Consider the following 15,996-nt stretch of genomic DNA (forward strand, 5'->3'; position numbering starts at 1 on the left):
TCAAATACATCCGGGTATCCTCCGAAACACAACCTTTAAATTCCTCAATCAGAATTAACTCCCTGAGACGCAAAAAATCCTCTTCCACTATTTCTGCTGCACACCAGTGATCCAAGCGCACACCCTTCTCATAGGCAAACTCGGTATACGTCTGATTCCACCCTTTCTTTAAATTTCTGAACTTTTGTCTATATGCTTCAGGTACCAATTCATAGGTCCGAAGAATGGCCTCCTTTACTTTCTCATAATTCTCCGCCTCTTCCTCCTCCATGGACAACGCCGCATATGCCCGTTGTGCCTTCCCTTTTAACACACTTCGTAACAATGCCACCCACTGCTCTTTGGGCCATTTCTGATTCACTGCCACCTTTTCAAAAAGCAAGAAATAACTATCAACATCCGTCTCCTCGAACGGAGGTACTACCCTCAACTCCCGACTAACATTAAACCGCTCCTCTCGGTCTGACCCTTGAGCTCTTCGCTCTTGCCTTAACTTCTCCATATCCAAGTCATGTTGCCTCTGTTTCTCCGCCTTCCTCTCCTTCTCGGCCCTTTCCTTCTCCTTTTCAGCTGCTTCCAGCTGTTTTAACCGAATTTCATGCTCCCTTTGTTACTCAGCTCTGTCCTGCTCTTTTTCAGCTCTTTCCTGCTCCCTTTTCACCACTAACTCCTTTAGCTGGAGCTCATGCTCCCTTTTCACCTCTAACTCCTTTAGCTGGAGCTCATGCTCCCTTTGTTTCTCAGCTCTGTCCTGCTCTTTTTCAACTCTTTCCTGCTCCCTTTTCACCTCTAACTCCTTTAGCTGGAGCTCATGCTCCCTTTGTTTCTCAGCTCTGTCCTGCTCTTTTTCAGCTCTTTCCTGCTCCCTTTTCACTTCTAACTCCTTTAGCTGGAGCTCATGCTCCCTTTTCCTCTGTTCCGCGTCCAGCCTCAATTTCTCCAACTCTAACTGAGCCGTCCCACTAGCTGGTACCTTTTCAGGGATATTTTCCAATACCTCAGCTGAAAACACATTCTTCACAATATAATACTGAGTTATGGCCCTCCGCACCTCTCGCTTTTTCATCGACAACCTCACCTCTGCGAGGTTTAGTCCTTTCACAATATTTATCAATTCCGACTTTGTGGCCGCCTCTAGCGCCTCCAGAGTTGGGTTTTCTCTAAATTCATCCACGTCCATCTTTGCTGGTTTCCCGTCTGGCTACCCGCGTAACCAGATCCAAGTTTGGACTTACAAGCCTGATTCACTGGCCCCCCAATTTGGTATCAAATCTCGAGACGAGAACCCCAAGTTGTTATGAACCCCGTAACTGGGTCACTTACCAGCAAAGATAGAGAGGTCCATTGAAGTCTGATTTTTAACAGTATTTATTGGTAAAAATACACAAAATAATATCAATGCAAACATACAGATACTATACGTCATCAATACTAGATCTAAAAGTGCGGGTATAATAATAATCAATAAGAAATAGCTCTATTGTTGTCTAGGGGATAATGTATTGTCCGATGGAAATATAAAAGTCACTCAGTTCATTCAAGCGGCAGCTTTTGGTTGGAGAGAGAGACTGATTTTTGAAACTTGCCAGCTTTCCTTTATCCGATCTTGATCCATATTCGTCTTTTAGCGAGGCCGTTCCGTGGAAGACTTGTCATCCAGGCAAGGATGGACACACACAAGCCCCCACCGGTCTCATACGTTTCTCCTGGTGCGTCTGAAGGGGGTGTTCCCCAGACCCTCTTTTATCCTTACTCACGGGGTCTCAGATGTCAATCAGGTTGGAATGATGCAATCCCTCAACCAGCCCACTCTGGTCATTCCCTGAGGGCTTCAATGAATAGTACAGTACTCAATACACAATTCCGTCTCCAAGAGACAATAGTCGTTATCAATGGTTCCGCCTTTCTGGGGCCAGGACACATTCCAAACCCTTGTGGATTCTGCGTGTCTCTCTCTCATTTCCTGGGTCCCAGACCTGAATTAATAGCGATCTTGCGATTCTCAAAAAGGAGGGGGCTACTTTGTACCCTTCGGCCCCTCAGAGTTGTGGCACATTCGTAACAGTGGGCAAATTCATGGCAGATGCAATTTAATGTGGATAAATGTGAGGTTATCCACTTTGGTTGCAAGAACAGGAAAACAGATTATTATCTGAACGGTGGCCGATTAGGAAAAGGGGAGATACAATGAGACCTGGGTGTCATTGTACACCAGTCATTGAAGGTGGGCATGCAGGTACAGCAGGTGGTGAAAAAGGCAAATGGTATGTTGGCATTCATAGCAAAAGGATTTGAGTACAGGAATAGGGAGGTTCTACTGCAGTTGTACAAGGCCTTGGTGAGACCGCACCTAGAATATTGTGTGCAGTTTTGGTCCCCTAATCTGAGGAAAGACATTCTTGCCATAGAGGGAGTACAGAGAAGGTTCACCAGATTGATTCCTGGGATGGCAGGACTTTCATATGAAGAAAGACTGGATCGACTAGGCTTATACTCACTGGAATTTAGAAGATTGAGGGGGGATCTTATTGAAACGTATAAAATTCTAAAGGGATTGATTGGACAGGCTAGATGCAGGAAGATTGTTTCCGATGTTGGGGAAGTCCAGAATGAGGGGTCACAGTTTAAGGATAAAGGAGAAGCCTTTTAGGACCGAGATGAGGAAAAACTTCTTCACACAGAGTGGTGAATCTGTGGAATTCTCTGCCACAGGAAACAGTTGAGGCGGGTTCATTGGCTATAATTAAGAGGAAGTTAGATATGGCCCTTGTGGCTAAAGGGATCAGGGGGTATGGAGAGAAAGCAGGTACAGGGTTCTGAGTTGGATGATCAGTCATGATCATACTGAATGGCGGTGCAGGCTCGAAGGGCCAAATGGCCTACTCCTGCACCTATTTTCTACGTTTCTATGCAAGAGATACATTTATGTAAGCCTCCATTGTCTCCCTTTCTGGCTGGGACAAGTTATACAGCTGACTGAAAGCTGGTTGCTGAAGGTAGTTGATTAGTTGTATAGCATGGAATAGAAAATATATTAGGGAAAATAGATGAGAAGGGATCCAAGTTACAGCAGAGACATTAAGTACCACAACTTTGATGGCATGGCAGACTGAGAAAGGGAAGAAATTGCACGCAGCATCTGAAGGCAGTCACCCCAGCCTGAATGGGCAGTGAATACAAATGAGCTGGGCCTTTTCAGTGGTTGGGCCAGTGATTGACTGGACAATTTGAAAGGGGTTGCCACGAGGGAGAGATCCTTGCTGTCATTCAAATAGAGACCACCCCAACCCTTTCCCATACATTGATGAGAGGGTCCATGAGCCTGATGCATTTACCTTGCTAGCTCCCTGGAAAGAGAGTGTTTTAGCAATCAGAGAATGAAGGGGTAAAGACAAAGACTGTGATTAAACTGCAATTGGCCAGCAAGGATCAAGGGAACAGGCATTCAAATGAATTTGCAATTTTAAAGACTGTTGTTGAATTTCTGAACCAACCTCTCTGCTTAGCACCTTGTAGGTAGCCATTAGAGGAGATAGGGTAAATGTAGATGCACATAAAGTAATTAGGGGGAATCCCAAGGCAGGACATTTTTGCTGCCCTATTTGAGTAGGTCCTCCTTAAGGTTGACCTTTCCTGGTACAATTTCTTTTTTGTCCAGGATAGCCAAGAAGTGCGACTAATAGAGCATTTTTAGGGTTAGGACATACAGCAAATAACTTCAGCAACTAACTTAAGACACCAAATCTGAATGTAGACTGTAGACTAAATTTAAAATGTAGCTGCAGCTCTGAATAATGGGTTCCTAAAAGCCATGAATCACAGTTCATGGGAAGACCAGACAATGCTGATTAAAATGCATTTAGGTATTTCTCGTCTGGTTTCGAAGCATGGGGTGTGAAGATTGTGTGTAGTTCAAAGGAAGCATTGTGGATGCATTGTAAATATGGAATTGTCCTTTGATCTGTAACACATAAAATGTCATGTAGCATTGGGTCAAGCAGGTCTTTTATGAAAGGGATCTCATTTTGTTGAATAAAGAGACTACTTTATATCTACCAGTACTTCTCTCCAGTGACTCTGTTCACATGACAGACTTTGATAAGATTCACATAATTTCCTTACAATTGAACATTGATTTCATTAAACTTTGTAAATCATTCTGACCAATAAGCAATGTCTTGTCTAATATTCTTGAATTGATTACTGAATGACACATTTGAGTCTTCAAAGAATTTTACCAAAGTATTATAAAACATATAAAAGCATCTCAAGCAGTGTCCTTTTGACAGTTATCTGACTTTTGTGTGCAATATCTAGTGTTCAAACTTCATTATTCTCAATACAAAGCTCTCAAAATCTCAAAGTAGTCATGAATTGACAATGTGGGACTTGATTTTATTTACTGCTGTGATAACAGTATTTAATGATTTGTGCAGCAGATTAGTAAGGTTTTTTAACGACAATGTTTGTGAATTATGCAATGAATGGTTGATATGTTAGGTACAGCTTTTTTCAAGGAAGTAATAATCCTACAATGATTCCTGTCAATAATGGTGCCACATCTGTTGGATAAGCAAGAATGTTGGTGAGTGAAATGTCCTTCTGTTTGAAAAATTGGTCAACAACACAGAATATTGACTCTCCTTCTCATCTGTTTCTAGTCCCCTTGCAAATAGCAACTCTTGAACCATGCTTTCATCCTAAGAAGCAAACATAACCAAGAAGCAAAGATCTGTGGCCCGCCAAAGTAGACTCATCCAACTGCACAGCAAACTCTGTTGTCCTAAGTATGTCACACAATGTGTCTTCTACATTCTCAGAATTCATCTATTCATCTTTGAACAGAATTGTCCCTGAGAGGAATCACTTTAATTATTTGATCTGGTAACTTACACAAAACCATACTCAGAACTTCTCCTACTGCTGGCAGAATCAGTTCTTCTTAAATTGTATGGGGCTTTCCAAATTTACCAATGCGCAATGAAATGTTGTATGAAGCACACAATTTGTCACTTTTTTCTTAAAAGTGCTGGCAAATGTGTTTTGAAGTGTTTTCCATTTCTGAAAGTTTTCACAAAATGATTGACAATAAGCAAGGTTCTTATTTGCTTTAGCACAGTGTATTAAACATTCGGATCTGGTTTTTGACATCGAAAAATGTTGCAAATGCACATTGTTGACTTTCAGTATGGAGAGAAGATGGTCAATTTAATATCTTGACTTCTTTTTATTATTCTACTGATACCCTATACCTTGTTATGTCATCATTGTTAGTATTTAACCAAGAAGGCCCAAAATTTGATTGATCTAAGATTTCTCAGGCAATGTGCAGGAATTAATGTAGGATTTCTGTAAAGATTTTTAAACAATAACTGAGTCTTCATAGATCTATTCAGCTCAGATATAAACAGTGAATATACAAACATTTGGCAGCCCTTGCATTAACCATGTGCAAAGGGATAGTTGGAATTTCAGATTCAAATTTATTGTCAATGGTTATGATCTATAATTAATTTTGAATGGCCAACACTAAGTATGTACAGTATTTCTGTTCTAATTTCAAATTTCCAGCATCCTCAGTATTACAGTTTTGCCTTGAATAACAGCTGAATGTAACAATGGAGCAATTTGAGGAAATGCAAATTGATATTTAAAAAACATTTTAATGAATCAGAATCATTAATTTGTTGACTGAGTGGCAGCTCAATGCAATACATAATATAGAAGAAAAATTGGTAAAATAATAAGAATAAGTAAATCAATTGCAGTATATGTGTATTGAATAGATTAAAATCAGGCAAAGAATGATATAAAAAAGTGAGGTAGTGTTTGGGTTCAATATCCATTTAGGAATCGGATGGCAGAGGGGAAGAAGCTGTTCTTGAATCGCTGATTGTGTGCTTTCAGGCTTCTATACCTCCTACCTGATGGTAACAGTGAGAAAACAGCATATCCTGGGTGCTAGAGGTCCTTAATAATGGAAGCTGCCTTTCTGAGACACTGCTCCTTGAAGATGTCCTGGATACTTTGTAGGCTACTACCCAAGATGGAGTCGACTAAATTTACAACCCTCTGCAACTTCTTATGGTCCTGTGCAGTAGCTCCTCCTTACTAGACAGTGATGCAGCCTGTTAAAATGCTCTCCATGGTACATCTATAGAAGCTTTTGAATGTATTTGTTGACATACCAAATCTCTTCAAACTCCTAATGAAGTATAGTTGCTGTCTTGCTTTTTTATAACCACATCGATATGTTGGGACTGGGTTGGGTCCTCAGAGATCTTGATGCCCAGGAACTTGAAACTGCTCACTCTCTCCACTTCTGATCCCTCTGTGAGAATTGGTATATGTTCCTTCGTCTTACCCTTCCTTAAGTCCACAATCAGCTCTTTTGTCTTACTGATATTGAGTGCCAGGTTGTTGCCACGACACCACTCCACTAGTTAGCATATCTCGCTCCTCTCATCTCCATCTGAGATTCTACCAACAACGCTTGAATCATCAGCAATTTTATGGATGGTATTTGAGCTATGCCTAGCCATGCAGTCATAGGTATAGAGAGACTAGAGCAGTGGGCTAAGCACACACCTCTTGAGGTGCACCAGTGTTGATTTTAGTGCAGTTGTGCATTGTCATCAATTTAATGCATTCAGTGTCATTGATGGTGAACGGGATATCGACATCTTATTGCATTGACTTTGGAAACTCAACACATTGAGTTGGGACCCCAACTTCTTCAACCTCCAAGACAGATGCTCATTGTGGCTCTTTCACCTCAAGACGGTTGAGGAAGTTTGGTATGGGCCCTCAAATCCTAAGAACTTTCTACAGGAGCACAATTGAGAGCATCCTGACTGGTTGCATCACTGCTTGGTATAGGAACTGTACCTCCCTTAATCACAGGACTCTGCAGAGAGTGGTGCGGACAGCCCAGTGCATCTGTAGTGTGAACTTACCATGATTCAGGACATTTACAAAGACAGGTGTGAAAAAGGGCCCGAAGGAACATTGGGGCTCCGAATCACCCCAACCACAATCTATTCCAGCTGCTACCATCCGGGAAACGGTACCGCAGCATAAAAGCCAGGACCAACAGGCTCCGGGACAGCTTCTTCCATCAGACTGATTAACTCACGTTGATTTGAGTGTATTTCTATATTACATTGACTGTTCTGTATATTATAAATTACCACGATTGCACATTTAGACGGAGATGTTACGTAAAGATTTTTACTCCTCAAATATGTGAAGGATGTAAGAAATAAAGTCAATTCAACGTATTGTGTCCCTAAACTCGGAGCCTCTTCCCATCATGCTTCACGGCGTTGCCGACGAAGCGCGTCTGTTGCTAGGTAACGGCACGAGCGTGTTCTCGGGGCTGGCGGTTGTCCGCTACGGGTCGGTGTCGACCGGGTCGAGCGCCCAGGCCGCGTTCCAGTGTCAGGTGGCAATGGCGAAGCGTCAGGTTGGATCCGCATCCTTGGCGGAGTAAGAGAATGGCCCGGGATTACAGGGGAACCCCAAACCGTGCTCGGGGTAGGGCATTGGGGCGGGGGAGTGGGGTGTGGCGTTCCGATCCAGCATTAGTAGGTTGGATAGAGTGCCAGTTCTGTGTCCAGGAGGGTTGAGGTGGGGCAGAGTGGAGTGGCATGGGGTGGGGAGGGGTGAGGTAGATGGGATTTGGTAGGGTGGGTTAGGTGCCAAACTGTGAGTGACCAGGAGGGGTAGGATTAGATGCGTTTCAACATTATGTCTGAGTGGAAGGACTGCTTTATACTGCACCCAGCAACTGTGCATGATTGGGATGGAGTGTCATTATTGTGCTAAGTGAGATGAGGTGCATGACCTTGTACCCAGTTGAAGAGATGAGGCAATACTATGTCACGTTAATCAATGTATGGGCCCAAGTGGGGAAAGGAGTTGTGCTAATGTGGAGTGGGAGTATCATTTCTGTACCATAACCAGTTGATGAGGTGATGGTGAACCCAGTACATTGTGTCTCCAATGACCCCAATACCATGTTAGGTGGGCATAGTTTTGCAACTAGATGAAATATGAGGTTGTAAGGAAGACAATATGCAAGTGGTGTTTGGACCACCCAACATGACATCTTGTTGGAAATCTGCTTAATGCCTGTTGAAGTCAGGATGACGGGATCAATAAAGTATATCTGGGTAGTGAAGACTGGGCCCAGTATTGTGCCTAGGATTGGGCGATGGTGGATTGAACTGACCCTGTAATCAAGGATGTCCAGTACGGCACATGAATGAGGTGAGTGAGCATGGGCAAAACAGCATGTCCAGGTCAAGCTGGAGGATGGGGCCAATACTGTGTCCAAGTGTTGAGATGGGTTAAAACGAGCCCATGGCTGTGAGTGATGGTTCTGGGTTAGGTTTGCTCAGTTTATCGACCTGTGTTTGTAGCACAGTCAAGACTTAAAGAGAAGGAAGAACAGGGTGTTAGACCCCCTAACCCACCATTCAGTAGGATTGTGGCCAGTCAAATTTAATTTCTGCTTGATTCCCATGACCTCTTATTCCCATAGCTTACTACTAATCATCAGTCTTCTTAGTTTAACATGAGACTTGAGGTCTAGATTCAATATTGAGTACTTGCAGGACCACTGCCTCTTGTGTCCCAGAAGAACAGGAGCATTGACTCCTATTTGCAACTTCTGGTTGGACAAGTATTGTAACAGAGGTGTATGGCAATGATTCTAAAAGGTGTGATTCTGGAGATACATTTCTGGCAAGTTGTTGTTTAATTTATTACACTGAGCCCCTGGTTTACATAAAGATCCGCAGAAGCTTGTGAGGGGTCTTTGCAAAGTTGGCCGCATCTTCACTGTGCTTGAATTTGGTACTTAGGTCAATGTTTGTCCAGTTTGATTTTTATTTTGCATAACATTGGAGTTTTGATACAACTGAATGGCTTGATAGACTATTTCCGAGGGAAATTAAGTTTGGTTAGTGTGGGTGTAGTGTCCCACAAACAACAAATAGGTGAGCTTATACAGCAATCGATGGTCAGTATTACTGAGCCCATGGAAGAAACTGTAACTGGAATCCACAACTACTAAATTGGGGTAGGAGCTCATGTCTCTGGGTTATTAGTCTTGCCTCTGGAATTCAAGTCAAGTAAGTTAACCACTGTATCGCCTTTCCTTGAATTTTCCCACTGGGAAATAAATTTGGGCATATTTTAGATATTAGCAATGAGCTGACAGTGTTGCCCACTAGAGACAAAATCTCTACATAGTTCAGCGTTGGAATTAGTCTTTATAAGGCATGTGCAAGTCAGGGAAATTATACAGTAGTTTGAAACTATATAGTGCAGCTAATCCTCTCAATTACATATCTTGTTCAATACAATTGTTGCTCTTTGTCTCAACTGTCTCAAGACAGGCTCTTTGTTGCTCACATTAATTAGAAGTATATAATTAGGAGCTTTCTTTTGGCCTGATGTTTAACTGCACTGGAAGGAAACCTGGTTTCATAACTTGTGCCTGTTAATAATATAGCTGATTTATGAGTTGGTCCATTTCATTCTCATTTCCTATATTTTAGGATCTCTTTGGCTAATAAAATGCCAAAACCTTAGGTTTGCATATAGATTCCTAATGCCAGTGGGCTCTAATCTTGACCTTACAGAGTTATGGAGGTAAAGTCATTGAATGTATCAAAACAGAAGGTGACAGACATTTAGACCATAACACCATTAGACATAGGTGCAGAATAATGTCATTCAGCCCATTGAGCCTGCTCCTCCTTTCCATCATGAATGATTTATTATCCCTCTGAACCCCATTCTCCTGCTTTCTCCCTGTAATCTCTGATATCCTTACTAATCAACCTCCACTTTAAATGTACCAAATTACTTGGCCTCCACAGCCATATGTGGAAATGAATTCCACAGATTTATTGCCCTCTGGCTAAAGAAATTCCTCCTCATCTCTGTTCTAAAGAGATGTCCTTGTATTCTGAGACTGTGTCCACTGATCATAGACTCCCCCATTATAGGGCACATTCTCTCTGCATATCCACTCTATCTAAGCCTTTCAATATTTTAATGAGAACACCTCCCCCCTTTCTTCTAAACTCCAGTGAGTACAACTCAGCTTTACATCCTTGCTTTTTATATTCCAGTCCTCTCAAATGAATGCTAAAATTGAATTACCACCAACTCAAGCTTCAAGTTAACTTTTAGAGAATCCTGCATGAAGACTCCCAAGTCTCTTTGGATCTCTGATGTCTGATTTGCTCCCCATTTAGAAAATAGTCTATGACTTTATTTCTTCTACCAAAGTGCAAGAACATACATATCTTCACACTGTATTCTATCTGCCACTTATTTGTCCATTCTCCTAATCTGCCTAATTCCTTCTGCAGACTCCGTACTTCTCAGCACTACCTGCACCTCTACCTAACTTTGTATCATTTGCAAACTTGGCCACAGAGTCATCAATTCCATCATCCAAATCATTGACATACTACGTGAAAAGAAGCATCCCCAATCCCAACCCCTGTAGAACACGAATTTGTCTCCTGCAGTAAGCCAATCTTCTATCCATGATAGTATCTTTCTTGTAATAAGCTCTTATCAGCAGCTTCATGTGTGACACCTTACCAAAGGCCTTGTGAAAATATAAATAAACAGCCACTGACTCTCCCTTATCTATCCTGACTGTTATTTCCTCACAGAATACCAGTAGATTTGTCAGGCAAGATTTCCCCTTAAGGAAACCTGCTGACTTTGGCCTACTTTATTATGTGCTTCCAAGCACCCCAAAACCTCATCCTTAACAATGGACTGTAACATCTTCCCAACTCCTGAGGTCAGACTAATTAGCCTATAATTTCCTGACTTTTGCCTTCTTCCCTTCTTAAAGAGTGGAGTGGTATTTGCAATTTTCCAGTCTTCTCGAACCATTCCAAAATCTAGTGATTCTTGAAAGATTATTGTTAATGTCTCCACAATCTCTTCAGCAACTTCTTTCAGAATGCTGGGGTGTAGTTCATTCACAAACAAGAGAAAATCTGCGGATGCTGGAAATAGGAGTAACACACACAAAATGCTGGAGGAACTCAGCAGGCCAGGCAGCATCTATGGAAAAAAATACAGTTGACGTTTTGGGCCGAAACCTTTTGGCAGGACTTCAATGATACTGAGGATCTTGAAACTACTCACCCTCTCAACTACAGTCCCATTGATGTCAATAGGAGACAGCCTGTCTCTGTTCCTCCTGTAATCTACGATCAACTCCTTCGAATTTTTTTGATATTGAGGGAGAGGTTGCTTTCTTGCCACCACTGTGTTAAGGTGTCTGTAGGCTGTCTTATCATTGTTGGAAATAAGACCTACCAATGTTGTGTCATCTGCACGATTAATTGCTGTTGGCTGTCTTAAAGATTTCATCTTTTCTCTCCTTATTGCATTTTTTTGGATACCTTCTGTTGGTTTTTAAAATCTTCCCACTCCTCTAGCTTCTCACTAATTTTTGCTATATTGCATGTCCTTTCTTTTGCTTCTATACTGTCTTTGACTTCCCTTGTCATCCTGTCTTTAGAATACTAATTATTTGGGATGAATCTATCTTTCACCTGCCAAATAGCTACCAAAAACTCCAGCGATTGCTGTTCTGTCATCATCCCTGCCAGTGTCCTATTCCAATCAACTTTGATCAGCTCATTGTCTTGCCTCTGTAGTTCCCTTTGCTCCATTATAAATTGATATATCTGATTTCTGCTTTTCCCTCTAAAAGTGCAGTGTGAATTTTATCATATTATGATCACTGCCTCCTTCAGGTTCCTTTACCTTATGTTCCCTAATCAAATCTGATAATCACGAGACTTCCGGTAAGATGGCGATCGCTTAGCTGCTCCGAACTTTTGTTCCGTTACTGTCGCTACCTTTGCACTAAATGTCTCTATTTTATAAAGCTTAGATAGGAATTATTTCGGTATCTCTTACTTGCCTGTGAATATATCTAACCTACAATGTCTAGCAAGAGTTCTAAATCCGGGAGAAAAGAAACTACGACTTCGTCGGGCGTGACGATGGAGGCGCTTGCAAATCTCCGAGACGAAATCTTAAAGGAAATTAAAACCGCTTTCAAACAGTTAGAAGACAAACTGGATCGGATCAATGATAAAGTGGACAAACATGCTGAACACTTATCTCGCATCGATTCGACTTCTGAAGCTTTAGAAAGTCGGGTTCGATACTTGGAGACTCTCTGTTCCAGCTTAGAGGAAAAATCTAATAAACTTCTTTCCAAAATGGTGGACCTCGAAAATCGCAGCAGACGCTGCAACATCAGAATTCTGGGATTACCAGAGGCAACTGAGAAGGGGTGAACCGTGAAGTTTTTCGCCGAGTTTCTCTGTGAGATATTCGGGAAGGATCTGCTTCCAAACCCGCCCGAGCTCGAACGGGCACACAGAGTTAATGTACCCCCCGGAATTCTGGGCACCCGTCCGCGACCAGTAATCTTGTGTTTCCATCAATACCAGGTAAAACACAGTCTGATTGTGGAGGCACGTCGCAGAGGCTCTTTTTCTTTCCAGGATACAACCATTCGCTTTGTGGAAGATTTTGCACCCCAGACTTTAAAGATGCGCGCTGAGTATAAAGGCGTAATGAAAGTGCTTTTTGATCGTGGTTTCAAACCTTCCTTTCGTAATCTTGCTGACCTAAGAATCAAGTTTAATACCGGGGAATTCAAGTGGTTCAAATCAGCGAGGGAAGCCGAAGCGTTTGTGGCAAGTCTTCCGGCTATCCAGTCATCTTCGGAATCTGATCGGACTTCCTAAAATGGTGGATAAGTACTCCTCGTAGTAAAATTACTTTCTCTGGACTCGGAATTCACTTGAATCACTCAGACATTATTCACTGAAACTCTAAAGGCCGTTGACAATCTCTCCCGGGATTTGGTGTGTGTGTAATCTATTTTCACCTCTGTATAACTTTACCTACAGAGTTCTACAACTAAATCTAACTTGTTTTGGAGGTTTGAAGTCTTTAGTGAAGGCCTCCCTGTTTGTCGGTTCACAGTTCAACTGCTGATTTATTTTTCCTGTTTTAAATACTTATTTATTTTATCTTTTTCTTTTCTTCACCCCCTTTTTTTTCCATTCTCTGAATGTTTTTTTCTCCCTTCTCGGTAAACGGTTGATAAATACTCGTCTTGAATTTACAATTTTCCCCTTCCTCTTTTTTTTCTTTTTCCTTCTTACCTTTTTTTTTCCCTTTCTCTTACTTTATCCTTCTATAATATTTCGCGGGTAGATTAGTTTTGGTTTTTTTCCGATTTTCTCTGTATTAAGTTGTATATCTCGGCAGAAGGTGTTCTAATCTGTAGTTATGTTTCCTAGTGCATAAACTAGTTACTGTTTGTTATAGCATTTATACGGAACTGCTGTCAATGACACAGATCTGGAAGTTGTATTTAGGTTAATTTCTTTGGTAGAGCTAGCTACTTGTTTTGGTAGCCGTCTAGTTCTGGGTTGTGTGGGTGGGGTGGGTTTTCCAGTTCCAACATTTCTTTATTGGTTAGGACATGTTTATATTTTGACCTTACGAATCTATGTTTACATCTCTGCTCCCAGACTGCTATTGTACCGCTTGATTTTTTATATGCCTGCTGCCTTTTATGCATTAGTAATTGATAATGGCTAGTGCACTTAAATTTGTGAGCTGGAATGTAAAGGGACTGAACCACCCTGTTAAAAGGAGGAAGGTATTCTCACATATTAAACAACTCAAAGCTGACATTGCTTTCCTCCAAGAAACTCATATTCGTTCATTATTCAGTTCTCAATTCGGATTTAAAGTTCCATGAGATCTGGGGGCCTTTTATCGAGTACTTTCATAACCTTCCTCTTGACTAGGGTTTTTTTTTCTTTTCGGTCCCTTGCTTTCAGCTCCCTTTCTTTTCTGGTAGTAGGCATTATTATCCTCTGTTGCTAAGCGTATTCACAGTCTGGGAGTTTGACTGTCCAGACTTATACTCTCTATATTGTGTGGTGGTTGGTCTGGAATTGTTTTTTTTTCTTGTGTTGTGGGGTTTGGGGAGGACACTAAGCTCACTTGTCTTTAATTTAGGTGCTTTTTGTTAAATTCTCTTCCTCTGTAGCATATTGATATTGTATGCTTAACCTTGCTCTGTATTAATGCTCCTCATTGGGATTTGGGGTTTTTAATTTTGTAAAATGTTTTGAAAAACTAATAAAAAAAAATTAAAAAAAAAATAAAATCTGATAATCACAACACCAATCCAGAATTGCCTTTTCCCAAGGAGGCTCAGCCACAATCTGCTCTGAAAAGCCATCTTGTAGGCTTTCTAGAAATTCCTCCTTTTGGGTTACAGTACCAACCCGATTATCTCAAACTCCCTAGTGAACATATTGAAATCCTCCGTGACTATCATAACATTGTTGTTTTTGCATGCCTTTTCTATCTTGCATTGTAATTTGTACTCCACATCCTCGTTGCTGTTTGGAAGCCTGTATATAACTCCCATCAGTGTCTTTTTATTCTAGCAGTTTCTTTAACCACAGGGATTCTACATCTTCTGATCCCATATCACTTTTTTCTAAGGATTTAATTTTTTTTTACCCCAACCCCAACAGATCTACTCCAACCCAATATGACGACCTATCCTTTCAATACAATGTGTATCCTAGGATGCTGAACTCTCAACTATTATCTTCTGTCAGTCACGACTCAGTGAGCCCACAATGACACTTCAATTCACTGACTGCAGTTTTGCTCCATCAAGTGCCTATCCTTCCTCAAAGTCTCACTACATGTTGCATCTACTTGTATACCAAATGCTCTATCCTCTGCTTTATCACTCCCAATCCCATCCCCCTGTCAAATTAGTTTAAACCCACCCCAATGGCTGTCACAAGCCTCTCTGCAAGATTACTGGTCTCCCTCAAGTTAATTCTTTTTTTTGTACAGGTCGTACATTCCCCAGAAGTGATCCAAGTGATTCAGAAATCTGAAACACTGTCCCCTGCACCATTTCCTCATCCATGCATTCATCTGCCAAATCACCCTACTGTTACACTCACTGGCACATGGCAAAGGCAGAGTTACTGAGATTGCACCTCTTGAGGTACTGCTTTTCAGATGTCAATCAAGTTCCCTGTATTCTCGCTACAGGACCTCATCCCTTTTCCTACCAATGTCATTGGTGCCAAGATGTACCACAACTTCTGGTTGCTCACCCTCCCTCTTTAGAATGCTATGAACCCAATCCAAGATGTCCCTGACCCTGGAACCCAGGAGGCAACATACCATCAAGGGTTTCTTTCACATCCATAGAATCTCCTGAATACTCCAATAGCTATTGAATCCCCTATCACTGCTGCATGTCTGTTCTCAACCCCCACCCCCCCCTTCTGAGCTACAGAGCCAGCCAGACTCAGTGCCAGAGTCCTGGCCACTGCAGATTTCCCCCAGTAGCCCCCACCCCCCCAGCAGTATCCAAAATGGGATACACTAAATGCTGAAGGAACTCAGCAGGCCAGGCAGCATCTATGGAAAAGAGTGGAGTTGACGTTTTGGCCCGAGACCCTTCGGCAGGACTAGAGAAAAAAAGCTGAGTAGTAGATTTAAAAGGTGGGGAGGGGAGAGAAAAACACAAGGTGAAATCTGAAGCGGGAGGGATGAAGTAGAGCTGGGAAGTTGATTGGTGATAGAGGCACAGGACTGGAGAAGGGGGAGTCTGATAGAAGAGGACAGAAGGTCATGGAAGAAAGAAAAAGGGGGAGGAGAACTGGGGGGGCGAAGGGTGGGCAAGGAGATAAGGTGAGAAAGGGAAAAGGAGATGGGGAATAGTGAAGGAGAGGGGTAAGGGGGGATTACTGGAAATTTGAGAAATCGATGTTCATACCATCAGGTTGGAGACTACCCAGATGGAATATAAGGTGTTGTTCCTCCAATCTGAGTGTGGCCTCATCACGACTTTGTAGGAGGCCATGGATAGAC

The 15,996-nt window shown here is 42.0% G+C and overlaps 1 protein-coding gene across 4 annotated transcripts in view; it reads left to right on the forward strand.

Moving 5' to 3' along the window:
• The first annotated feature begins 7,374 nt into the window (after positions 1–7,374).
• LOC140714544 (uncharacterized) overlaps positions 7,375–15,996 on the forward strand; it is a 153,601-nt gene continuing 144,979 nt past the window's right edge. For 2 of the 4 annotated variants that reach the window (XM_073025819.1, XM_073025822.1), the window contains exon 1: positions 7,375–7,488. In XM_073025819.1, coding sequence (XP_072881920.1) covers positions 7,451–7,488 — 38 coding nt within the window. In that variant the 5' untranslated portion in view covers positions 7,375–7,450. Of the gene's footprint in view, positions 7,537–7,911; positions 8,272–15,996 lie in introns of those variants that run through there. The other 2 variants (XM_073025821.1, XM_073025820.1) reach the window with 2 other exon arrangements.

Source organism: Hemitrygon akajei, chromosome 22 (assembly GCF_048418815.1).
Source record: "Hemitrygon akajei chromosome 22, sHemAka1.3, whole genome shotgun sequence".
Taxonomy (NCBI): Eukaryota; Metazoa; Chordata; class Chondrichthyes; order Myliobatiformes; family Dasyatidae; genus Hemitrygon; species Hemitrygon akajei.